The following is a 26376-nucleotide window of genomic DNA, read 5'->3' as shown; positions in this document are numbered from 1 at the left end:
CGGGACAGCCAGCTTAGCACTGGACCTGAAGCTGATCCACTCCTGCAACCCGGTTAAAATCACCCTGCTCCGACATAGAGGCGATGGGGCAGGGGAGGAGGGCAAGCCAGTGCCCCTGGCCCAGCAATTCGGGGGCCAGATGCCAGAAGGCAGTGGGTGGGCAAGTGTGGGGCTGCGGGCCTCCTTCCAGGTCCACAATGGCACGGCGGTTTTTGTCACATTGGACTGCGTGCGAGGACGCATCAATCAGATCAGTCATCAGGCAGGGAGCGGCGTCTCCATACTGTGGGTGGCAGCATATCACTAGTCTAGAAACACCAAACTAACAATACCTAGCTCACCTGAAGCAGGGTTTACCGAATGTTTTAATTCTTCAATTAGCCTTTGATCAACAAAATTGGCCAATTTTAGCATGGTTTACGTCATGTATAAAAAGTACCCTTACCCATACTTACTTCAAATACACCAAAGGATGGTTTTGGTGGGTAGCAGAGAGAATATTTAAGCTTTATGGTCTTTTATGCATATTCTATACTGTATTTCGATATTATAAGGATGCTAGAATTAGCATTGTTGTTCAACAATTCTTGGTATGAACCTTCTTTCATGTTGACATTTGCTGGGCGCATATTTTGTCTGTCTTGTATTTACAGTATATAATTGAGTTACTGCATTGACGCCAGAGCTTTATAGAAGACACTTAACATTCTTTTGCTTTCATCAAGGATAATTTCGCAGGGCTGGTTTTACTCTGAAGTGTGTTAAGAACATATGTTTTAGGTTAGCCGCCATTTTCTAAATGTGAGTGTCCGCTGCATGCCTTAGTTAATGACCATTTTCAGGAGACCCAGAAAGGGTTTGTACACTCGTGTGGAGGTTCACTTGTGTTAGACCAGTCACAAAGAAGTGTGCATTAGCACGGGGGTTTAGAATTATACTGAGTTCTGTAGACAGTGACTTCCTACATCCACTATTTAGACCAGCAATTATGCCACCAGCCAAAGTGCCACTCTTTAATGCCGTAATGCATACTTTGTAAATATTAAAACAGAAAACACTGATTATGACATCAAACCTCATACTTATTAAGTCACCTGCATTGTTTGCTGTTTGGGGTTTTAGGTTGGGTTTCTGTACAGCACTTTGAGATATCAGCTGATGTAATAAGGGCTATATAAATACATTTGATTTGATTTAAACAGTCACTGCTTTAAAACGCACAAGACTGTAGGCTATATATTTTAATAATGGTTGAAAGTTTGTTATATATTTACGCATTAATGCCCGAGGGGGTGTGGCATATGGCCAATATACCACAGCTAAGGGCTGTTCTTGGATACAAAACTTCAAGGTGCTATTATATTATTGCTTATTGCTATTATAAACTGGTTCCCAACATAAATAGAACAGTAAACAAGTATTTTTGCATCATACCCATGGTATAATGTCTCATATATAATTATACACACACAGGTGAATAAAATGCTGTTTCAGCCAATCAGCATCCAGGACCCAAGCTACCCGGTTTATAATATGTATTATAACACATTATTATCTACGTTTTCACAGGATAATGTCATTCCCAGTACAGCATAATGTGTAAATGTTACTACAAGCTGCCATGCTATATGTCCCTAACCCTAATTCTAACGTAATCATAAAGACAGACAATCTGTAATACCGTATACCTTTGTAATCACATGTAAAGATCTGCGTTGTCATGAGAGACATGTCTGTCCTTATGGCTTGAATTAAACCCAGGTGTTGCCGGCAAAAAACAAAAAGACAGATGTTTTGCATTGCAGATCAAAAGACACAGCAGGTCTTTTACATTGAATTTAAACAGTTAAAATGGCATTTGAAAGGGGTTAACAGTTTTCCAGTTATAACCTCTCCTTTCTCAGAATGTTTCCAATGTCTTGGCTAAAGATCAATACATACAATACTCATCATATGAAATTCAATTCAACAGAGCAGGGCACACAATGTGTGAAAACGTCACCCTATTCAGAGCACGTTATAGTTTTATGTATAGTTTCGTATTGCTGCAGACTAGGAATGATTCAATAACTCATGGTCCTAGTGAAGCCAATGAGCTCGTCTGTGCATGTCATGAGATGTGATCTGTTGCTATATATAAAAAGGACCAAAAACCTGCAGACTCACCCACATGAAAAAAAATACTACAGTTTACTATAGAATACTACAGCACTTATAGAATTATGCAGTAAACTGTAGAATATACTACACATTGTAGTATACCTCGACCATATGTAGTACTTACTATAGGATATTGTAATATACTACAGTATACTACAGACCACAAAAGCACTATAATACACACTACAGCGTGGGACTCCAACCCTGTTCCTGGAGAGCTACCCTCCTGTAAGTTTTCACTCCAACCCCAGTTGTAACTAACCTGATTCTTATCAACTAGCTAATTATTTGAGGGTTGGGGTTGGAGTGAAAACCTACAGGACTGTAAGCTCTCCAGGAAAAGGATTGGAGAGCCCTATACTGCATTATTTAATTTGCATATACCCTGCCCATTCCCCTCCCTTATCCCAATGTTTGCCACCTGTACAGTAAGTGGCAAAACTACATGCCAAGTATCGACAATATATCGTGTTCCCTACAGGTGAAAGAAAAGAGCATAAGTTCTGAACTGTCCCTCAGACCTCAGTCCTACCTACTTACAGGTTATTGAAAATATAATTTGTATTTATTTTGTTCAGTAGGTTTCCTCAAAGGCAAAGCCACCATTGCTGGCAAAGATTTTTTTAAACCCCACTATAGTAAATACTACAGTCATGTCCACAAAAACACTACAGTATATACTACAGTAAATACAGGCCGCAAAAACACTACAGTAATTACAATAGTATATAATAGTTCTTACTACAGTATTTATATTATAGTAAACTGTAAATACAGTCTTATCCGCAAAACTACACTAAGCACTACCGTATTCACTGTAGTGTTTTTGCGGACTTTAGTGAATACTACACTATTTAACTATAGAATACTATAGTATTTTTTTCACATGGGCAGCAGCTTTTCAGGAACAGAGGTGCCTATGTATACTTTAAAAGGCTTATAAAATGGCACAGGTATTAGTAAAGGTCATGAAACGGGGAGGTACTATTTTAACTTAGTTCGTTTCCCGTTGCAAAACGTTTCACTACAGTGTTCCCTACTGAACAGGACTCAGTTACTTTACATTGATATACGTTTTGCTCATCATATTGAGATCAACAATGTTGATGCTAATGGTAAGTAACTATGATAATATACAAAAAAAATCCCCTTACCATTTATTTAGCTATTTGCATTACCTTTAAAATCCCAAGTACAGTAGTTGAAAAAAGCAACGTCTCTCCTTACCTCTTATGTATACTTGTATTCCAATATGTCATTTGTTTTGTTGGGGGGAGGCAATCGTATTGGATCGGGATTATGTTTGTCACAGACTATTCCACAACGTCAAAAAGGGACAGAATTCAAAGAGCATGTCATCATGGGAGAAATCAAAACCACTCCACTTATGACTGGTGAGTTATAGCTATGATAAAATAAAGAAAAAGGTCAAAGTCCTTAACCTAGTGCTGGCCCCTGTCTGGGGACCAAGCCCACCTCTCATGTTAGCGCTTTAACCACAGGTTAATGCCAGTGTCCAGTGTTTCCAGATTTCTATGAAATATGACCTAGAATTAATCACAATACGTGTACAACTGTTTTCCTTCCAATTTTTTTTGCAATTAGGTAAAAAAAACTATTTTCTGTGTTGGAAAGGGTGTGGGCGTACCCCCAACAACAGAAAGGGTGTGGGCGTACCCCCAACAACAGAAAGGGTGTGGGCGTACCCCCAACAACAGAAAGGGTGTGGGCGTACCCCCAACAACAGAAAGGGTGTGGGCGTACCCCCAACAACAGAAAGGGTGTGGGCGTACCCCCAACAACAGAAAGGGTGTGGGCGTACCCCCAACAACAGAAAGGGTGTGGGCGTACCCCCAACAACAGAAAGGGTGTGGGCGTACCCCCAACAACAGAAAGGGTGTGGGCGTACCCCCAACAACAGAAAGGGTGTGGGCGTACCCCCAACAACAGAAAGGGTGTGGGCGTACCCCAACAGAAAGGTGTGGGCGTACCCCAACAGAAAGGTGTGGGCGTACCCCAACAGAAAGGTGTGTTTGAGATCCAGGTTTGAGGTTGAGTTTTTGAAGTGCCCCCCCCCCCCCCCCCCTCCAATTGATGCTTTGGCCACAAAGTATGGGATGAGTAAACATTATTTGGGTATGCGTTACCATAATATTTACTTTTAAAAAGTTACATTTTCAATGCCCAGTAACTTTCAAGGTAGAGTCAGCGATGCACAAAGTTAACAGCAATATTTGGGTCAATTTCCCCAACAATTAATTGCATTGAAACGCAAGGCTAAACCTCACTATTTCTGGTCCCGCAGCTATGACGTAGTTATTGAAGTGCACATGTGCTGATACTATGAGTTAATTATAGTGCATCGTTTCGCTCATCTGTAAGATCTGCGGTGCTACTCGTGGCAATGTCATATCGCGGAGTTAGTTTAAAATGACAGTTTGCTTATTTGAAGTTTTAAAAAAAAGACGGTGACTAAATGAAGATGGTTCACTCAGGCCATTTACCGTTGGGGGAAAAAAGGCCAGTTCCAGTCTGCTTTGGTTCTCCCATAGACACCAATGCAATAGCAGCTGGGTCTGGTCTGCTAAGTTCATTTACTAATGTAGCCAGAAAAAAAATTAAGACGTGGAGTCTCTCGCTTCCTCTTCAGTCTCTGGTTCACCGTTAAATTACACTTACCTAAGATGGTGTTGAATCACCCGGAACATTAAGTGCGCTAGATCATTATTTAGCTAGGTCCAGCATCACCCAGTTAGCATGGGTGCTGCATGCAATGCTAGTGGTAATGGCGAGCACAGCTAGCTGTGTTTTCACAATGTCCTTCAGACCATTTCAACAATATACACAGCCACACCATGTTTTCAGACTGTGTGTGGAACTGGTGAGACTATCACACAATGATTTTTTGGCAGGCGGGCAGAGTGAAAAGGCAATCAGGAAATGCTTCACAATTTAAATAGTCAACTTTTACACATAGCAAGTACAGTATATTACAGATATACGATGTCAGTTACTTTGAGGGACATGCTTTTTTTAATGCTTTTGAGACCACAACTTCCACTACCATTGCTAGCCCAGGAGATGCTGGACCAAAAAAAACCTGCCTGCATGGAAGGATGACACTATTCGCCTAAGGTGGGAGACTTCAATTAAAAGGAAACTATCCCTTTAACAGAAGGTGGGTTTTCCATTGACGTCAATGCAAACATTGACGTTATGCTCATATCTCTAATTAGGATTCGGTCCTTGGGGAGTATCACATATGTGGCCTTCACAGCAGACGGGCCGGGGAGAAAGTGTGGTATCCACATGTTTCACAGACAGAAGACCAACTGCAAATAGGAGAATGTCTGCGTTTGAGAACTTGTGATTGTGTCAATCACCCATCAGATCACAATAACAGTGTCCCACTGACAAACAGTCCCAGCGGGTGAGAGGGAGACAGAACGACACCCGAGAGAAACTAAGAGAAGAGAAAAATAGGAGGGGTAGACAGAGCGAAAAGTAGAGACAGAAGGAGAGAGAGCTACCTCCTGTGGAAGGATACAGTAGCCCTCTAGGTGATGCTGCACCATCTGGAAGGAGTTTGGGCTTGTTTGGGAGGCATCTCAGGCAAGCTTTTTCCTCAGTTTCCCTGTTAACGCTGTATATTCCTCAAGATAAAAGGCTTAACCATATGATTTTCCTGAATGGCCATAGAAAAACATGTAATAATCAATTACGAAGTGTACCTTCCGAAAACATACTTGTTGAAGAGGTAGGTCAAGACTTCCGAGTCTTATTCCACCCCCCCCCAACCCAAATAACAAAATAACTGAGGAAAACATTTTTACTTAGAACTTTGACATGTGGTTGTCTCACTTAGCCATCTTAAGATGAAAGCGCTAACTAAGTCACTCTGGAAAAGAGCATCTGCTAAATGACTAAAATGTACCTAAGTGTTCTTAATGTTTATTATGACATGGGAGTGTATCCAACAATGTACTCAACATTAAACCGTATTCAAATGTACTGCAGTAAACATTATGCTTTCCTTTGCAGTACAGCCATCTATGGCTTTCTGTATTTATTTCTCTTCCTGGGGTCCCAGGTCAGAGACACAGTCAATGAAAGCATATCTTTCAGATAAGGACTTACTATATTGGGGGGGGAAACTGAGTGGGCTAAATTTAACTGAATCTAACAAACAGTACCTTGCATTCCCCCCTTAATATTATAGTTGGCACGACAACATTGGACGTGCAGTTTGGTTATTGGGTAACAGATCTATAGTGCCATCTAGAGATTAAAATTGAAAGTGGGCATAGATACCAAGGCAATAACTGCTCTGCATATTAATACTCCTCATTTGCACTGAACTTTTGGCAACGCCCACAGGGGGAAAAGCCTGTTTTACAGTTAAGTAATTGATTATTTGTCCATTATGTGACCAAAAATAAAAATCAGTAGTACTGAACACATCTCATTAAATGCAATTTCACTTTGAGGTTGACAAAAAAAGTTACACAGCAACATGCATTGTTCGGTTTAATATAGCTATGCTTTATTTATATTTTACAGTAACCACAAATCTTTGGCCATGTTCAGGATAACATTCATCCAAAATGCAAGTCGTTGACATTGACCTGGTTGTCATCAATACCGTTCTCTGACACCTGTATAGCCGACACAACAGAAGCCTACTCTCACTACAAGATAGTTAGAGGTATTTTTGATATACCATTTTAGGAGGCTATGTAATATTATTCATTACCATACAGTAGTTGACTTTAATTCTACATGCTTATGATTGTACTTGAAGCCGTACGATTAATTAGCATATTTCCTTTAAATGATTAAATACTACAATCAACGCTATGGTGCATTCCTTCCATAATATATTAATTTTTAGAGCCCCATTGCTCTCTAAAAGCATTAACATCCACTGCAATGCACATCTTTATATCAACTAGTTAGATTGGTTACTACTGCTGTTTTCCATCAAGTTTTATTAGAAAAAAAAAGAATTGTCAATCAAAATGTAAATATTTCAAAAGAGAAGGCTTTGATCTAAAAAGGTGATCTATAAACACCAGTCACCGGTGAACTTCTTTGCCTACAGGTTAAACATCCTAAAATGATGGGATAGAAATTCTAAACCAGATATGTTTTGATCTCTTCTCGATTCAAAATGGAGCCATGTCGTGATCCTGTATGTACCGGAAAGCTTCCAATGAGATTACTCGGAGCTTGAGTGGTGCAGCAGAAAGAAAATAAGAATGGCATATCTTAAGGCTAGTCAAGGCATCTATGTGGTAGACACAGTAAACGTTGTATGAACTAATGCTACAGCCAACATCAACTATCAGCCACAAACAAGAAAGGAATAAGAGCATGGGGATGCTGAGGAGTATTTTTACTCAACTAATACAGGAGTAGTAAAGGGCAAGTTCACTAATTTTGTAAAAAAAAAAAAAAAAAAAGTCCCTCCCCCCAAGGGGTTCTGGAGCACCCTCAGCACCCCTACTTCCTGTGGCTTTGAATAAGAGGGAAAGTAAAAAATGACAAAATAATAAGTTGGTTCGTTTACTGTATGTAAGAAGAGCCTAACTGTGGAATGTGTGATAATAAACATAGTTTATCAATATAATGGTTAAGGTCTAGGACTTAATTCATTATCCAGTATACGGCCCAGGCTACCTGGCAGTCTTCTGCTCATAACGATGTAGAAGTTAGTGATTTTTTTTTGTCTGTGTTAGTAACATGACGGTGTGGTTGGTTTTTGGTCCATGCTGCAGTCAGAGCCGGAGAGGAGGAAGAGGATATGAGAGGTAGAAGAATAAGAAGACAGGTGTTTTAGGAGTGGAACTGTCAAAGGAAAAGAAGAGGAACAGAAAGAGAGAAAAACAGGGGTCTTAGTGCAGGATCTCCAGTAGGAGACGTTTGAAGTCTCCTCCACACTCAGAGCTCAGAGCTTCTTTCAGAGGAACATCATACTTCTCCAGGTACATCTCCTTAATGGTCTCCAGGTCAAACTGTTGGAAACACAAACATTTACATGATCTTCTGGTTCTATAATTATCCTCGTATGACTTTGATATGTTCTTATTCAGGGCAAGTAGTAGTATTCGTGGGTTGCACCTCTGTCCAGACATCGTTATGAACATACGACCCATACTGGTGCCCTGAAGGCCACTGGTGCCCAGTCATTCTGAACGAAAGACTTGGAAATGAAATGATATTGCTTTAGAAATAATGAAAAGGAAATGTCCTCAAATTTACTTTAGAGAGATGGCCATTAGCTATGTTATTTTACAAACTTTGCTAGCTATCATTGCTAACGTTAGCTAGCTAAAATTCAGTGCCGTCCCCCAAATCTTAGCTAGCTAAAGTTACACTGCATCTTGTTAGGATTTATGTTTATGCACTATAGCCCGCTACCATATTGTTTGAAGATGAATATTGTTTTGTTACACACACAAACAATACAGATGTGTAGGTGTGTAAAGACTGATCAACATAGAGGGACAGGCTATACAGGCTGTGGTCAATCTGGAGAGGGGAGGGGTGCATATCTCTAAGCCAACCAGGGAGGGTAGGGCACTGGACAATACCAAATAAGGGACTGTTTGAGTGTAGAATCGGGGGGAGGCACAAAACGGATCTAATCTACCCAACAACCAGATGCGGACAGAGGAGAGCACTAAGGGACTTGGACAAGTCCGAGTGCCAGCATAGGCTGAGCAAAGTTTAAACCGCGCTCAGCCTCTACTATGATAGGCCAACGGACGAGTTGGAACTAAAGCTGTCATAGTATAAGAACTGGTATTTGAGTACATTCCACAGTTCTCTGTTCTACCCTGAGCGGTGATACAGCGAACCCGTATATACGAAAATTGCATTTGCCATTTATTGTTTGCGTTAAACATAATTAAAGAAAGTTAGCAGACCTTGCTTTTTATTTATCCTGATACCGGATTTGATTAACGCAGCGCTCACAATCTAAAGCCAATCTGGCGACGTCACAATGATAAAGATTTTCCCTTTTTGAAAATGTCATCATGTTTCCAAGCCACAGTAATGCACTTTAGACTCAATCTTTTTCAGTTGGACATCAGTCCTAAAACATTGAAAACAATATTGTGAAGAAACGTACAACCCATGAATAGAGCTAATAAAAGTTAAATAACTTTCAAATTATTTGACAAAAAACATGGTCCACAGAATCACTCCGTGGCTCAAGAAATAATTATAAAAAAAGTGAGTTTCCTTATTACGGTAAGCAAAATATATATATATTTTTTAGCAACAGAGTGATTCCTGAGCAAGGTGGCGTCATTTGCTCAAGCAACAATTGTGGCACCACCGTCCATCATACGCCCTACACAACACCGTTAGGAAAACGAAAGGCATTGCCTAACAGGACAAAAGCTTCAGAAAACACATTGGTGATACTAAACCCCCTTAAAATAGTAGTATTCTGTGTCTCATGCATTGATGTCATACCTCTGAGCGACCAACGATGATGCGGATGAGCGTGTCTTCGTCGGTGCCCGCCCCTTTCATTGCGGCGTTCAGGCGACGGGCAAAATAGAGCTGAGGGTTTTTGGCACACCGCACTGTAGAGAAAGACGTGCATGTGATGAATACTTCCCTGTGTGCCTCACGAAGCACTGAGTGGAGGGGCACTTAAGTCCAACTCCAGCATTGGGTTCAATGTCATGTCAACCCAGTCAAAAAACAGAAAATGCCACAGTTCTGTTTTCATTTGATGAATCAAAGTTTATTTCCTCATTTTGGAGTCTACCCACTATGCTATCGTCTCATGAGGAAGTCATGATTACTACTTCAGACACTTGGTGAAGTCGTTTGCTTTACGTCACAGCCAAGTTAGTTAGCTATATTAAACAAAAATATAACATGCAACAATTTCACTTTGTTAACAGTTCATAAGAAAATCAGTCAATTTAAATAAATTCATTAGGCCTTAATCTATATTTGTTTTCCCCCACAAAAGGGCTTTATTTATAGACAGATATGCTCCTCAATTTCATCAGCTGTCTGGGTGTCTGGTCTCAAACGATCCCGCAGGTGAAGAAGCCGGATGTGGAGGTCCTGGGCTGGTTACACATTTACGTCGTTTTAGCAGACTCTTATCCAGAGCGACTTACAGGAACAATAAGGGCACGTCGACAGATTTTTCACCTAGTCAGGTCAGAGACTGAAACCAGCAACCTTTCCATTACTGACCCAACGCCCCTAAACCCCTAGGCTCCCTGCCGCCCTTAAACCCCTAGGCTCCCTGCCGCCCTTAAACCCCTAGGCTCCCTGCCGCCCCTAAACCACTAGGCTCCCTGCCGCCCCTAAACCACTAGGCTCCCTGCCGCCCCTAAACCCCTAGGCTCCCTGCCGCCCCTAAACCCCTAGGCTCCCTGCCGCCCTTAAACCCCTAGGCTCCCTGCCGCCCTTAAACCCCTAGGCTCCCTGCCGCCCTTAAACCCCTAGGCTCCCTGCCGCCCTTAAACCCCTAGGCTCCCTGCCGCCCTTAAACCCCTAGGCTCCCTGCCGCCCTTAAACCCCTAGGCTCCCTGCCGCCCTTAAACCCCTAGGCTCCCTGCCGCCCTTAAACCCCTAGGCTCCCTGCCGCCCTTAAACCCCTAGGCTCCCTGCCGCCCTTAAACCCCTAGGCTCCCTGCCGCCCTTAAACCCCTAGGCTCCCTGCCGCCCTTAAACCCCTAGGCTCCCTGCCGCCCTTAAACCCCTAGGCTCCCTGCCGCCCTTAAACCCCTAGGCTCCCTGCCGCCCTTAAACCCCTAGGCTCCCTGCCGCCCTTAAACCCCTAGGCTCCCTGCCGCCCTTAAACCCCTAGGCTCCCTGCCGCCCTTAAACCCCTAGGCTCCCTGCCGCCCTTAAACCCCTAGGCTCCCTGCCGCCCTTAAACCCCTAGGCTCCCTGCCGCCCTTAAACCCCTAGGCTCCCTGCCGCCCTTAAACCCCTAGGCTCCCTGCCGCCCTTAAACCCCTAGGCTCCCTGCCGCCCTTAAACCCCTAGGCTCCCTGCCGCCCTTAAACCACTAGGCTCCCTGCCGCCCTTAAACCCCTAGGCTCCCTGCCGCCCTTAAACCACTAGGCTCCCTGCCGCCCTTAAACCACTAGGCTCCCTGCCGCCCCTACACATTGTCTGCAGTTGAGGCCGTTTGGACGTACTGCCAAATCCTCTAAAACAATGTTGGAGGTGGCTTATGGTAGAGAAATTGATGGATTATCTTGGCAAAGGAGAAATGCTCACGAACAGGGATGTAAACAAATGGAGAAATAAGCTTTTTGTGCATTATGGAACATTTCTGGGATCTTTTATTTTGGCGCACAAAACCAACCCTTTACATGTTGTGTTTATATTTTTGTTCAGTGTATTTAACTTAGAGGTAGTTATAGCAACCATGTAAAACGTGACATACCCAGGGTGATGTAACACTCCTTCAAGGTCCCAGTGGCTTCGTTGTCAATGGCATCCAGGATCTCTGTCCCAGAGAGCTGAACAGAAGAGGACAGTGAACACAGAATCAAGATGGTGATCCATTTGTCCATATTGAGTACAAAACATAACTGACTACTGCCAGGCAATTTCCCCAAGTACTTAGAAGTGCTTCCATTTAAAATGGCAAATGGTTTTATTTCCTTCTTATTTTTAAAAAGAAGTAGGGCAGTCCCACTCCTCACACATTTCTTGTTTATTGGATAGGACAGATCGAGGAAAGAGCAGTGGGACAGATCTGCAGCAGTATATGTGGGCTGGAGGCAGCGGCTTACACCACTGGACCAACCAGGTAATAACGGTTATTTTCTTACACTGTTGACTATTATTGTCAACTCAGAGCATTGACAGAGTTCATGACCCCCCCAGTGGCAAATAGCAGGTGTACTGTACATACCTGCTCATAGATCTTGAAGGTGGCCTGAAGCTGCAGGTAGTTCCTGTGTGTCAGAATGTAACTGAAGGTGGACTCGTCCGTTCCAAAACGACCCTCTCCTGCCTGACATCCACAAACAAAGACACTCTTCATCAAAACCATAATACACACACCAGCAGAAAGCACAGGGAGTCAAAATCAGTGCAAAAAAATAAAATAAAGGAATTCTGTCTAGAGATCCACACGCACAACTTGGATTTTTGCATAAATCACACATTGATGTCAATGTCAGATTTACTCAAAAGAAATTAGTTCCTCACATTCCTCAACCGCTATTTGTTGTTGCACAACAGGGATGAAGTCTTACCTTTACCTTCATACTGATTCCTAGAGCATCATGAGGGGTTGATAGTAACAGACAAAGGAAGAGCCTGGTACTGTACATAGTGAGAGCTCACCTCAAACATAGCAGTCGCATCCTGCTCGGCCAGTCCCTCGTCCACCTCAAAGCCCTCATCTCGGTTAGCCTATCAGGGTAGAGGTAGAGAGAAGGGGGTGTGGGGGTAAAGAAGAGATGAAAAGGGGAAAAAAGAAAGGACGGAGACAGACCGAGTAAGAGTGTGAAAGAGGTTGATTCCTTCCAGACCTGCTATCACGCGAAGGTATGATGCGAGTCAAAGCGGCATTACAACGAAGGTTTTCCCAAAACAAAATGTATTTCTGTTTCCCCATTTACTTCTATTAACTTTCATACCTAACAGTCATTCTTATCCAAATCAATTTACATGGTCATTGTGATAGGATTGAGGGGATATGAGTCATGTACCTTTTAGTGCAGGGGAAGTGGGAAGGGGGTGGTGAAAGAGTGGGCACAAGGCCCACAGACTGGCCTCCCAAAGGGGAACAACTCCAGTTGATGTCTTGTTTTGCCTTGTCACGTGATCAATTGGTGCAAAATGTGTATATTTGACACATGTACTTTAAGCATAGAATATCACCCTGTCTACCTGCAGAAGAGATATCAGGAGGTTCTTGACATCTCCACTGGTGTCATCCTCAATGTCAGCCACAAGGTCACGTTCGTTCACTGAAGGGTAAACAAATGGGTCTCACTGTAGAGGTCAAAGGTCATTCCAGATGTACAGTACCAGTCAAAAGTTCTGACACCTACTCATTCAAGGGTTTTTCTCTATTTTTACATTGTAGAATAGTGAAGACATCAAAACTATGAAGTAACACATGGAATCATGTAGTAAATCAACAAAGTGTTAAACAAAAAAATCTATTTTTTATTTCAGATTCTTCAAAGTAGCCAACCTTTGCCTTGACAGCTTGGCACACCCTTGGCATTCTCTCAACCAGCTTCATGAGGTAGTCACCTGGAATGCTTTTCAATTAACAGGTGTGCCATGTTAAAAGTTAATTTGTGAAATTTCTTTTCTTATTAATGCATTTGAGCCAATCCGTTGTGTTGTGACAAAGTAGGGGTGGTATACAGAAGATAGCCCTATTTGGTAACAGACCAAGTCCATATTATGTAAAGAACAGTGCAAATAAGCAAAGAGAAATGACAGTCGATCATTACTTTAAGACATGAAGGTCAGTCAATACTGAATTTTTTTAACTTTCTTCAAGTGCAGTCGCAAAAACCTTCATGCGCTATGAAACTGGCTCTCATGAGGACTGCCACAGGAACAGAAAACCCAGAGTTACCTCTGCTGCAGAGGATAAGTTCTTTAGAGTTACCAGCCTCAGAAATTGCAGGCCAAATAAATGCTTCAGAGTTGAAGTAACAGACACATCAACTGTTCAGAGGAGACTGTGTGAATCAGGCCTTTATGGTCAAATTGCTGCAAAGAAACCACTACTAAAGGACACCAATAATAAGATACTTTCTTGGGCCAAGAAACAGGAGCAATGACATTAGACCGGTGGAAATCTGTCCTTTGGTCTGATGAGTCCAAATTTGAGATTTTCCCACCGTGTCTTTGTGAGACGCAGAGTAGACAAGCGGGTGACCTCCGCATGTGTGGTTCCCACCGTGAAGCATGGAGGAGGTGGTGTGATGGTGCTTTGCTGGTGACACGGTCTGATTTATTTAGAATTCAGGGCACACTTAACCAGCATGGCAACCACAGCGATACACCATCCCATCTGGTTTTTGCTTAGTGGGACTATCATTTGTAAAAGGACAATGTCCCAACATACCTCCAGGCTGTGTAAGGGCTATTTAATTTTTTATTTCACCTTTATTTAACCAGGTAGGCTAGTTGAGAACAAGTTCTCATTTGCAACTGTGACCTGGCCAAGATAAAGCATAGCAGTGTGAACAGACAACAACACAGAGTTACACATGGAGTAAACAATAAACAAGTCAGTAACATGGTAGAAAAAAGAGAATCTATATACAATGTGTGCAAAAGGCATGAAGAGGTAGGCAATCAATCGAATAATTACAATTTAGCAGATTAACCCTGGAGTGATAAATCATCAGATGATCATGTGCAAGTAGAGATACTGGTGTGCAAAAGAGCAGAAAAGTAAATAAATAAAAGCAGTATGGGGGGTGAGGTAGGTAAATTGGGTGGGCTATATACCGATGGACTATGTACAGCTGCAGCGATCGGTTAGCTGCTCGGATAGCAGATGTTTAAAGTTGTTGAGGGAGATAAAAGTCTCCAACTTCAGAGATTTTTGCAATTCGTTCCAGTCGCAGGCAGCAGAGAACTGGAAGGAAAGGCGTCCAAATTAGGTTTTGGCTTTAGGGATGATCAGTGAGATACACCTGCTGGAGCGCGTGCTACGGGTGGGTGTAGCCATCGTGACCAGTGAACTGAGATAAGGCGGCACTTTACCTAGCATAGCCTTGTAGATGACCTGGAGCCAGTGGGTCTGATGACGAACATGTAGCGAGGGCCAGCCGACTAGGGCCGCAGTGGTGGGTCGTATAAGGTGCTTTAGTAACAAAACGGATGGCACGGTGATAAAATGTAAATGTAAATGATAAACTGCATCCAGTTTGCTGAGTAGAGTATTGGAAGCTATTTTGTAGATGACGTCGCCGAAGTCGAGGATCGGTAGGATAGTCAGTTTTACTAGGGTAAGTTTGGCGGCGTGAGTGAAGGAGGCTTTGTTGCGAAATAGAAAGCCGACTCTAGATTTGATTTTGGATTGGAGATGTTTGATATGAGTCTGGAAGGAGAGTTTGCAGTCTAGCCAGACACCTAGTTACTTATAGATGTCCACATATTCTAGGTCGGAACCGTCCAGGGTGGTGATGCTAGTCGGGCGTGCGGGTGCAGGCAGCGAACGGTTGAAAAGCATGCATTTGGTTTTACTAGCGTTTAAGAGCAGTTGGAGGCCACGGAAGGAGTGTTGTATGGCATTGAAGCTTGTTTGGAGGTTAGATAGCAGTGTCCAAGGAAGGGCCAGAAGTATACAGAATGGTGTCGTCTGCGTAGAGGTGGATCAGGGAATCGCCCGCAGCAAGAGCAACATCATTGATATATACAGAGAAAAGACTTGGCCCGAGAATTGAACCCTGTGGTACCCCCATAGAGACTGCCAGAGGACCGGACAACATGCCCTCCGATTTGACACACTGAACTCTGTCTGCAAAGTAGTTGGTGAACCAGGCAAGGCAGTCATTAGAAAAACCGAGGCTACTGAGTCTGCCGATAAGAATATGGTGATTGACAGAGTCGAAAGCCATTGCCCAGGTCGATGAAGACGGCTGCACAGTACTGTCTTTTATCGATGGCGGTGATATCGTTTAGTACCTTGAGCGTGGCTGAGGTGCACCCGTGACCGGCTCGGAAACCGGATTGCACAGCGGAGAAGGTACGGTGGGATTCGAGATGGTCAGTGATCTGTTTGTTGACTTGGCTTTCGAAGACCTTAGATAGGCAGGGCAGGATGGATATAGGTCTGTAACAGTTTGGGTCCAGGGTGTCTCCCCCTTTGAAGAGGGGGATGACCGCGGCAGCTTTCCAATCCTTGGGGATCTCAGATGATACGAAGGAGAGGTTGAACAGGCTGGTAATAGGGGGTGCGACAATGGCGGCGGACAGTTTCAGAAATAGGGGGTCCAGATTGTCAAGCCCAGCTGATTTGTATGGGTCCAGGTTTTCTAGCTCTTTCAGAACATCTGCTATCTGGATTTGGGTAAAGGAGAAGCTGGGGAGGCTTGGGCGAGTAGCAGCGGGGGGGGGCTGTTGGCCAAGGTTGGAGTCGCCAGGAGGAAGGCATGGCCAGCCATTGAGAAATGCTTGTTGAAGTTTTCGATTATCACGGATTTATCGGTGGTGACCGTGTTACCTAGCCTCAGTGCAGTGGGCAGCTGGGAGGAGGTGCTCTTGTTCTCCATGGACTTTACAGTATCCCAGAACTTTTTGGAGTTAGAGCTACAGGATGCAAATTTCTGCTTGAAAAAGCTGGCCTTTGCTTTCCTGACTGACTGCGTGTATTGGTTCCTGACTTCCCTGAACAGTTGCATATCGCGGGGGCTCTTCGATGCTATTGCAGTTCGCCACAGGATGTTTTTGTGCTGGTCGAGGGCAGTCAGGTCTGGAGTGAACCAAGGGCTATATCTGTTCTTAGTTCTGCATTTTTTGAACGGAGCATGCTTGTCTAATATGGTGAGGAAGTAACTTTTAAAGAATGACCAGGCATCCTCAACTGACGGGATGAGGTCAATATCCTTCCAGGGTACCCGGGCCAGGTCGATTAGGAAGGCCTGCTCGCAGAAGTGTTTTAGGGAGCGTTTGACAGTGATGAGGGGTGGTCGTTTGACCGCGGACCCGTAGCGGATACAGGCAATGAGGCAGTGATCGCTGAGATCTTGATTGAAGACAGCAGAGGTGTATTTGGAGGGCAAGTTGGTCAGGATAATGTCTATTAGGGTGCCCATGTTTACGGATTTAGGGTTGTACCTGGTGGGTTCCTTGATGATTTGTGTGAGATTGAGGGCATCTAGCTTAGATTGTAGGACTGCCGGGGTGTTAAGCATATCCCAGTTTAGGTCACCTAACAGAACAAACTCTGAAGCTAGATGGGGAGCGATCAATTCACAGATGGTGTCCAGGGCACAGCTGGGAGCTGAGGGGGGTCGGTAGCAGGCGGCAACAGTGAGAGACTTATTTCTGGAGAGATTAATTTTTAAAATTAGAAGTTCGAACTGTTTGGGCATAGACCTGGAAAGTATGACAGAACTTTGCAGGCTATCTCTGCAGTAGATTGCAACTCCTCCCCCTTTGGCAGTTCTATCTTGACGGAAAGTGTTATAGTTGGGTATGGAAATCTCAGAATTTTTGGTGGCCTTCCTAAGCCAGGATTCAGACACGGCAAGGACATCAGGGTTGGCAGAGTGTGCTAAAGCGGTGAGTAAGACAAACTTAGGGAGGAGGCTTCTGATGTTGACATGCATGAGGCCAAGGCTTTTTCGATCACAGAAGTCAACAAATGAGGGTGCCTGGGGACATGCAGGGCCTGGGTTTACCTCCACATCACCCGAGGAACAGAGGAGTAGTAGGATGAGGGTGCGGCTAAAGGCTATCAAAACTGGTCGCCTAGAGCGTTGGGGACAAGGAATAAAAGGAGCAGATTTATGGGCGTGGTAGAATAGATTCTGGGCATAATGTGCAGACAGGGGTATGGTGGGGTGCGGGTACAGCGGAGGTAAGCCCAGGCACTGGGTGATGATGAGAGGTTGTATCTCTGGACATGCTGGTCTCAATGGGTGAGGTCACCGCATGTGTGGGAGGTGGGACAAAGGAGGTATCAGAGGTACGGAGAGTGGAACTACGGGGTCCATTGCAAACCAAAACAATGATAACTAGCCTGAACAACAGTATACAAGGCATATTGATATTTGAGAGAGACATACAGTAAGGCATAAAGTGATTGCAGGTCTTGATTGGGAGAGCTAGCTAAAAACAGGTGAGATAGCTGACTAGCTGCTGTTAACACAGCAACAGCAGGTAAAAATGGCGAGGACTAGGCAGAGAGGGTCGGATTAACTACACACAGAGCCTGAGTTAAAACACAGAGCCGACAGATAAAACACAAATAAACAGAATGGAGTACCGTGAATTAATGGACAGTCCGGCAGGCATCAGCTATGTAGCCAAGTGATCAGTGTCCAGCCGTAGATGGAGCAGGGAAGCCGCCACTAAGCTAGCACGCGGCGTTTAAAGTTAGTAGCCCGGGGGGTGGTCTGCTCAGACGGAGGGGGTCTGCTCAGACGGAGGCCGGTTGAGGGCACAGCGGATGGGGTATTCGTCTGCAGACCAGACGTGGTCGTGTCGACAGAGAATCCAAGCCGGATGGCGAAAGAGAGGTTGTGATTGTAGAATTGTGTTTGCTAACTGGTGCTAGCTTCGTGGCAGTGGCGCTAGCTGCAAGCTAGCTGTGAGGATCAGAAGTAGTGGCTCAGGGATTACGGCAGGAATCCGGCGTTGTTGTCGAGAGACAGTCCGATGCTGGTAAAATTGGTGAGTAATATCCAGGCTAATAACAGGGCTGGTGTCTGTGCAGAAGGTAAAAGCTGCTAGCAGCGGCTAAAAATGGCTAAATAGCTTGTAGCTGATTAGCTAGTAAGCTACTGGGGGTTCTTGAATGTGTTCCAAAGTTAAAAAATAATAGCGATTCCGTATCACATTGGGTGAGGTAGGTTACCGGAAGGTATAATCGAATTAAAAATCGAAAAGAGATAGAATTTAAAAACTATATATATATATATATATATACAAGAAATACGAAAAATACAAACGTACACGAGAGGACTAAACAAACACGTCTACACTGCTACGCCATCTTGGATCTTGGATATTTGACCAAGAAGGAGCACTGCATCAGATGACTTGGCCTCCAGTCACCACACATCAACCCAATTGAGATGGTTTGGGATGAGTAGGACATCATAGTGAAGGAAAAGCAGCCAACAAGTGCTCAACATATGTGGGAACTCCAAGACTGTTGGAAAATCATTCCAGGTGAAGCTGGTTGAGAGAATGCCAAGAGTGTGCAAAACTGTCATCAAGGCAAAGGGTGGCTACTTTGAAGAATCTAAAATATATTAGGATTTGTTTAACACTTGTTTGGTTACTACATGATTCCATAGTTTTGATGTCTTCACTATTATTCTACAATGTAGAAAAAAGTAAAAATAAAGAAACACAATTTCAGATGTGTTAGGAAAACAAAGTAGCAACAAATGAAGACAAAAGTTCACAAAACCAAATAATGGGATGTCAAAAATGCAATACTATGAAAGGACAGCAATTTGAGAAGAACGTGAATTCAATATCACAACAGCAAGGAATGTATCAATAATTCCCCTGACAGACATTGGGTCAGCATATTGTTTTTAAGGGGGTAAACAGTGTCACGTTTCATCGACAGTTTGGAGATTATCCAAAAGCTCCAACATTACTCTAAAATGAATTTATGATGTCATGTCTAAATCTCCACCAGGGAACGAGAGAGGAAAACGTGACTGATTCCACTGTGATTCATCCTAGTGACTCACACATAACAAATACAAGAACACTGGTTGCGTGTGGGTTGACTGACCATATTCTGGACCATAAAATGTGTTCTTATGAAGTCCTGGCTAATAATACTTACCCTGGGCATACGCCTCCTGGCAAGTCAGGATCTCCTGTTGGGAGAGAGTCAGGGAATAACAAGAGACATTCTGCTTTAGCATTTCTGTTTTCATTCACTAAATAATATACATAATAATAATATGCTCTGTCTAAAAAAAAGTCAGTTGGACAGGTAACGATCTGTTGAACAGCATCGGGACAGGTAAAATGGATCTGTTGAACAGCATCGGGACAGGTAAAATGGATCTGTTGAACAGCATCGGGACAGGTAAAATGGATCTGTTGAACAGCATCGGGACAGGTAAAATGGATCTGTTGAACAGCATCGGGACAGGTAAAATGGATCTGTTGAACAGCATCGGGACAGGTAAAATGGATCTGTTGAACAGCATCGGGACAGGTAAAATGGACCTGTTGAACAGCATCGGGACAGGTAAAATGGATCTGCTGAACAGCATCGGGACAGGTAAATGGACCTGCTGAACAGCATCGGGACAGGTAAATGGATCTGTTGAACCGCATCGGGACAGGTAAATGGATCTGCTGAACCGCATCGGGACAGGTAAATGGATCTGCTGAACAGCATCGGGACAGGTAAAATGGATCTGCTGAACAGCATTGGGACAGGTAAATGGATCTGCTGAACAGCATTGGGACAGGTAAAATGGATCTGCTGAACAGCATTGGGACAGGTAAAATGGATCTGCTGAACAGCATTGGGACAGGTAAAATGGATCTGCTGAACAGCATTGGGACAGGTAAAATGGATCTGCTGAACAGCATTGGGACAGGTAAAATGGATCTGCTGAACAGCATTGGGACAGGTAAAATGGATCTGCTGAACAGCATTGGGACAGGTAAAATGGATCTGCTGAACAGCATTGGGACAGGTAAAATGGATCTGCTGAACAGCATTGGGACAGGTAAAATGGATCTGCTGAACAGCATCGGGACAGGTAAATGGATCTGTTGAACCGCATCGGGACAGGTAAATGGATCTGCTGAACCGCATCGGGACAGGTAAATGGATCTGCTGAACCGCATCGGGACAGGTAAAATGGATCTGCTGAACAGCATCGGGACAGGTAAATGGATCTGCTGAACAGCATCGGGACAGGTAAAATGGATCTGCTGAACAGCATTGGGACAGGTAAAATGGATCTGCTGAACAGCATTGGGACAGGTAAAATGGATCTGCTGAACAGCATTGGGACAGGTAAAATGGATCTGCTGAACAGCATTGGGACAGGTAAAATGGATCTGTTGAACAGCATTGGGACAGGTAAAATGGATCTGTTGAACAGCATTGGGACAGGTAAATGGATCTGTTGAACAGCATTGGGACAGGTAAATGGATCTGTTGAACAGCATTGTTTGCAGGAATGTACGCACACGATAATGAGAGTGCAGATTTGAGCCTGACAGTCCAAATCAATGCTAGTTCGGCCAATAAACCCAAACCTTTATTCAAGAAGGAGACACAATTGGCTTAATGGTCAAGTAACATACTTGATTGGTGCTGGTGCACAGGATCTCCACCAGAACGGCTTCGTCGGTGCCCGCCCCTTTCATGGCCTTCCTCAGCTCCTTGGCAGAGTAGATGTGGGGCGGATCTAGCATGGCCACGATGGCCATCTCAAAACTACCAGTCAGCTCCTTCTTCAACACCTCCTCCAACTCCTTAGTATGGACAATACATAGAACAGACAGCCTCAAAAGTCTTTCCTCGTGCAAACCCTGTGGTATAGTGGTAACACACCTGCTGCTGTCACATGTCTGCCTCCCCACCAAAGACCAGGGTTCAATCCCTGCATCCTCCTGTCTCCCCTCTATTTCCATACTGTCTAGATAAAGTATAAACGTATGAAAGGACAGTGGAATTCCACTCTCGTTTAAACAAGAAAGTTCTGAGCTCGATTCCTATTTCAAGGAGGCAAGCAAAGCAGAATAAAGAAATCTAGGAGGGGAAATTCTGTACAATGGCATCACCATCCATTTTAATTATATATATATATATTTTTTTTTTAACACATTAGTATTTCCATCGCTCATTCACAGTGCTAACTCATCATTCGGGACATCCATCTTGTGCTCCAAAAAGTATTTCTCCCCTACAACTCAAATGAAGTATGCTAAAGTCGTAAAGCAAACAGTTGGACTCTGCATTTCACATAAAAACGTCTTAATGTGTTGACTTCCTGAGTCTACGGATGACAAACGACTCACGTCGTCATACTTCTCGAAGTATGCGTGCTTGATTTCCAAGCGCTGTGCTGATGAACGATTGGCCAGGATCTCAATGATGGCCTCCTCATCCGTCCCTGTGGAGAGGAATCAGAAAGACACTTAAAAACAAACAAGGCTGCAAACAGTTGATCTGTGGATGCTCAAAACTATCCATTTATGGAGTGTCAATCAATCAAATGTATATTGTCCTACTATCATTGTATAATCTGTTGATCCTTACGTCACTGCATAATTGACTCATAATGGTGGATACATAGTGATTAGGTCACTTTATTTCTGATCAGATGGGATGACGTCATGCATCCATCTGTGATGTGCATATAAACACATCCATGACCCTATGCAAGGGACTACGGAAGTTCCTGTACTAATCCTCAGTACTGCAGGTCTACATTCTGCCCCTTCTAATCAGGAACTGATTCAGACCTAGGCTGGGACAATCGCTCTGGCCAATCACTGACATTGATTAATCAATTCATTAGGGAGACAAGAAAAACGACCGTACTGTCGACCTCAAGGCTCGGATTTGAGAAACCTATAGCCTTTGGCCTAGATTAATGCTTGAATGGAATATTGTGATTGAACGGGAATATATGAGTCCATACACTTACCCAAACCTTTGCAGGATTTGCGAATGGCCTTGATATCAGCCACGACGTCGAAATCCTCATAGGGGGTAATAGTTGGCTATGGGAAAACATTCAGAATCAGGACACCAATGACAATAATATAACATACTAAAATATGCTTTCCCATTATGTCATATCTGTCTCAAATAATCATAGGTCTATGCCACATAATTCAGCATAAAACGAAAGTCTTTTCGGTATAGATCATGTGAGAAATACTTTTCCTTCATGGTTGAGTACAGTAGACTAGATTCCCCTCCGTTCCTAGTCTAGCAAAGGGTGCAGTCTCTGTGCGCTGAGTCATGGGGCAATTGCATATTGCTACAAAGCTACTTAGGCGTCAGCCTCCCTTCCTCTTCCTCGCTCAGCCTCCCCAAAGACAATGCAACCTTATTGATCATTGAGTGTGGAGCATTTCTGAGAAATTCCAGAGAAGCAGCCTACTCAAGCTGCCAACGCTCCTAACACTCATTTGATATACAGTCGGTTGACATATGAATGGTCCTGCTGCATAGCATACATTTATAACAGGCTATGATAAACAGTAGGCTATTTATGGATAAATTATGCTCCCCTCATACACAAATCATATATGAAGACTACCCATTTGCATACATTTTCTAAGAACGGACATTTTAAAGCTTTAAAATGATTTGATAACCAAAAGCAATGTGATGGGCCATTTAGTTGAATTCTTCTTACATTCTAACATAATATAAATAACTATATATTTGACACGTAGATCAGTCGAGTGGTACCTAGACGCATTTAAAATGAGCGTTGCAGCCTACTCATTCGTTTACTTTCCGGCTACACTGTCCAGTAGCATCAAATAGGCTACTAGGCCTAGAAAGTCAACAAAAGCTGATAACGCACTTAAAAAGAAAATTGTCCAAAACTTGACACTCACTTGGACGTTGCCCATGTTGAAACTCTTGTTTTCAAATCCAGCGAAGATGATGTACAGTGTCGGGTCAGTCAATGTCCTCCTCGCTAGTCACCCTTGAAGAAGTCGATTCTGCACACGAAGGACCAGCCCTGCCAGCATAGTTGACGTCACCAGCGTTTATTATATATTTCTCTCAAATGTTGTGCACACATTTGTTTATTGTTTGTTTATATCCCTGTTAGTGAACATTTCTCCTTTGCCAAGATAATCCATCCACTTGACAGGTGTGGCAGCGTTTATCAATTTAGCTGGCTAATTACGACACTGCTGAAAGCGTTTAGTGATCATCCTATCTAGCGACTTAACTTCAATAATTTCGGTTTGTGTTCTATGATTTATTAAATTAAAAGCATTAATTTAAACTGTATAGACACTGTTTAACATAAGAAGAATAGGCTACTACTTTTATATGGAATTGAAATCAACTAAACCATAAATGGTGTTAAGAATGAACAAAAATTCAGGATATAGGACAAGACTTGAACGCAACACTTCACTACAGTAGTTGCCTTGAACGCTGTTCCCTACTAACTCAACTAGCATTGCTGCAACACATTGCTAATCAGCCTCAACACCTGTTCTCACTCTCCTTAATCACCACTGCCACCCTACTTAAACCTGGTCAAACTAACGTCCATCATCTGTGTTCTGTAATGCATGTCACTGTGTGTTACTAGCCTGATTAAGTTTTGCATGACCTCTTCTGTCTAGCATCTCTTAGGTTCCTCCAAGGATGTTGGCTTCATCTGGCCAAATTCTCATTCCCTTCCTGAATCCTTCTGACATCCATTACATTTCTTCAAATAAATATTCTAAACCCGTTTCAATGTCTGGTCCTTAAACTTGTCAAATCAAAAATAATCACAGCTGAATTGGATTTAAATTACATTTCATAATGTGCTTTCAGGTTACTCCGGACAGACTAGAATCTATATAATCCATTTTCAGACTATGGCATTATTTGGAATGTTTCATGAGCTGAAATAATCACAGAAATGTTCCATATGCACAAGAAAAGCTTATTTCTCTCAAATGTTGTGCACACATTTGTTTATATCCCTGTTAGTGAACATTTCTCCTTTGCCAAGATAATCCATCCACTTGACAGGTGTGGCATATCAAGTTGATATCAACAAGCTGATTAAACAGCATGATCATTACACAGGTGCACCTTGTGCTTGGGGACAATAAAAGGCAATTTTAAAATGTGCAGTTTTGTCAAACAACACAATGCAGTAGATGTCTCAAGTTTTGACGGAGCGTGCAATTGGCATGCTGACTTTAGGAATGTCCACTAAAGCTGTATCGCGATAATTAAATGTTAATTTCTCTATCATAAACATAGTTTAGGAGAATCTGTCGTACCTCTCCAACCAGTCTCACAACCACAGACCATGTGTAACCACACCAGCGCGGGACCTCCACATCTGGCTTCTTCACCTGCGGGATCATCTGAGGGGGGGAGGGCCCTTTTGTGGGAAAACACGAATTCTGATTGGCTGGGCCTGGCTTCCCAGAGGGTGGGCCTGGCTACCAAGTGGGTGGGCCTATGCCCTCCCAGGCCCACACATGGCTGCACCCCTGCCCAGTCCATATATTACATTTACATTTACATTACATTTTAGTCATTTAGCAGACGCTCTTATCCAGAGCGACTTACAGTAGAGTGCATACATTTTATTACATTTTTTACATACTGAGACAAGGATATCCCTACCGGCCAAACCCTCCCTAACCCGGACGACGCTATGCCAATTGTGCGTCGCCCCACGGACCTCCCGGTTGCGGCCGGCTGCGACAGAGCCTGGGCCTAATTTATTTATTTCAATTGACTGATTTACTTATTTTAATTGTAACACTAAACATTTTGAAATTGTTGCATGTTGCATTTATATTTTTGTTCAGTATAACATTGAAATCATTCATAATATAACAAAGAATTAACATCTGTCAATTGAGACGAAACCTTATCAACAATCCTTATACATGTCATTCTGTTCTGGAGATAAAATGTAAGATTTTTATTACAAAAAAATGTAGGGTTACAGTGTATGAATTTGACAGGAGTTTACAGTAGTTTTCAGGCAGTCAAATTCAGTATTTCATATTACAGTACACCTACTGTTATATAAATACGGTATCAAAGCAAGTACTGTATAATGACACACACTACAATACCCTAAAATTGACTGTATTATACTGTAAAAAAGTAAACACTACCGTAATCAGAATGAATCAATGAAATTCATTGATGAGAGGGGTTTGTATTTCACAGTATTTTACTGTATTGACAAAGGATTGGTGCAAGCAGGTTGGTTGCTAAGTAGGGTGTTTACAGCATATGAATGAATATTTGGAGGTACTTTTAAAGGCCTTAACAAAGGCTTCCAAACTGGCAGCGACTGCAGGGCAAAACAGACCAAAAAGACATGGCAAAACGCTCAACCATTTAAGGTTCAAGACTGGCTGCCACTTCAATCTGTCCCCTATACATTTTCTGTTGGTGGGGCACTATAATCACATAAAATATAAATTGGTACAGCATTCTCACTCACGGATGCAACAAATATAGCTTCTTACAAAGCACGCTTCAAAATACCTTGCACCCGCTAGTAATCAAAAGGCTCTCCAAAGATACGGTATGGTACTGTATTAGGTGTGGTTGAATTACAGCACCATTCAAAATACAGTAAGTCTTTCCCCGCCCACAACATTTTCCCACAATTCACCATAATTTACAGCATGCTGGAGTAAAACGTTTCAAAGTATTTTACTGTTGATAATACCCCAAATTACTCTATAAATTTAAAAAAATCCGTTACGGTGTAGATTATGTAATAAAATGGGCTAACTCCTAATAAACAAATAAGCATAACCACCATCATTTACACACAA

General features: G+C 43.0%; 1 protein-coding gene across 1 annotated transcript; it reads right to left on the bottom strand.

The window, feature by feature from the left end:
• Positions 1-7637: 7637 nt before the first annotated feature.
• Positions 7638-23560, bottom strand: LOC120020151 (annexin A13-like). Its single transcript, XM_038963625.1, has 11 exons — positions 23443-23560; positions 22515-22590; positions 21883-21977; positions 21166-21336; positions 19676-19709; positions 13057-13136; positions 12508-12576; positions 12071-12172; positions 11597-11672; positions 9646-9758; positions 7638-8174 (listed from the first exon to the last, which is right to left on the bottom strand). The coding sequence occupies exons 1-11, from the start codon at positions 23455-23457 to the stop codon at positions 8055-8057; spliced, it is 951 nt and encodes a 316-aa protein (XP_038819553.1). The 5' UTR covers positions 23458-23560; the 3' UTR covers positions 7638-8054.
• Between the last annotated feature and the right edge of the window lie 2816 nt (positions 23561-26376).

Source organism: Salvelinus namaycush, chromosome 25 (genome assembly GCF_016432855.1).
Source record: "Salvelinus namaycush isolate Seneca chromosome 25, SaNama_1.0, whole genome shotgun sequence".
Lineage (NCBI taxonomy): Eukaryota > Metazoa > Chordata > Actinopteri > Salmoniformes > Salmonidae > Salvelinus > Salvelinus namaycush.
The sequence above is the reverse complement of the archived record's forward strand: the minus strand, read 5'-3'. Positions and strand labels throughout refer to the sequence as shown.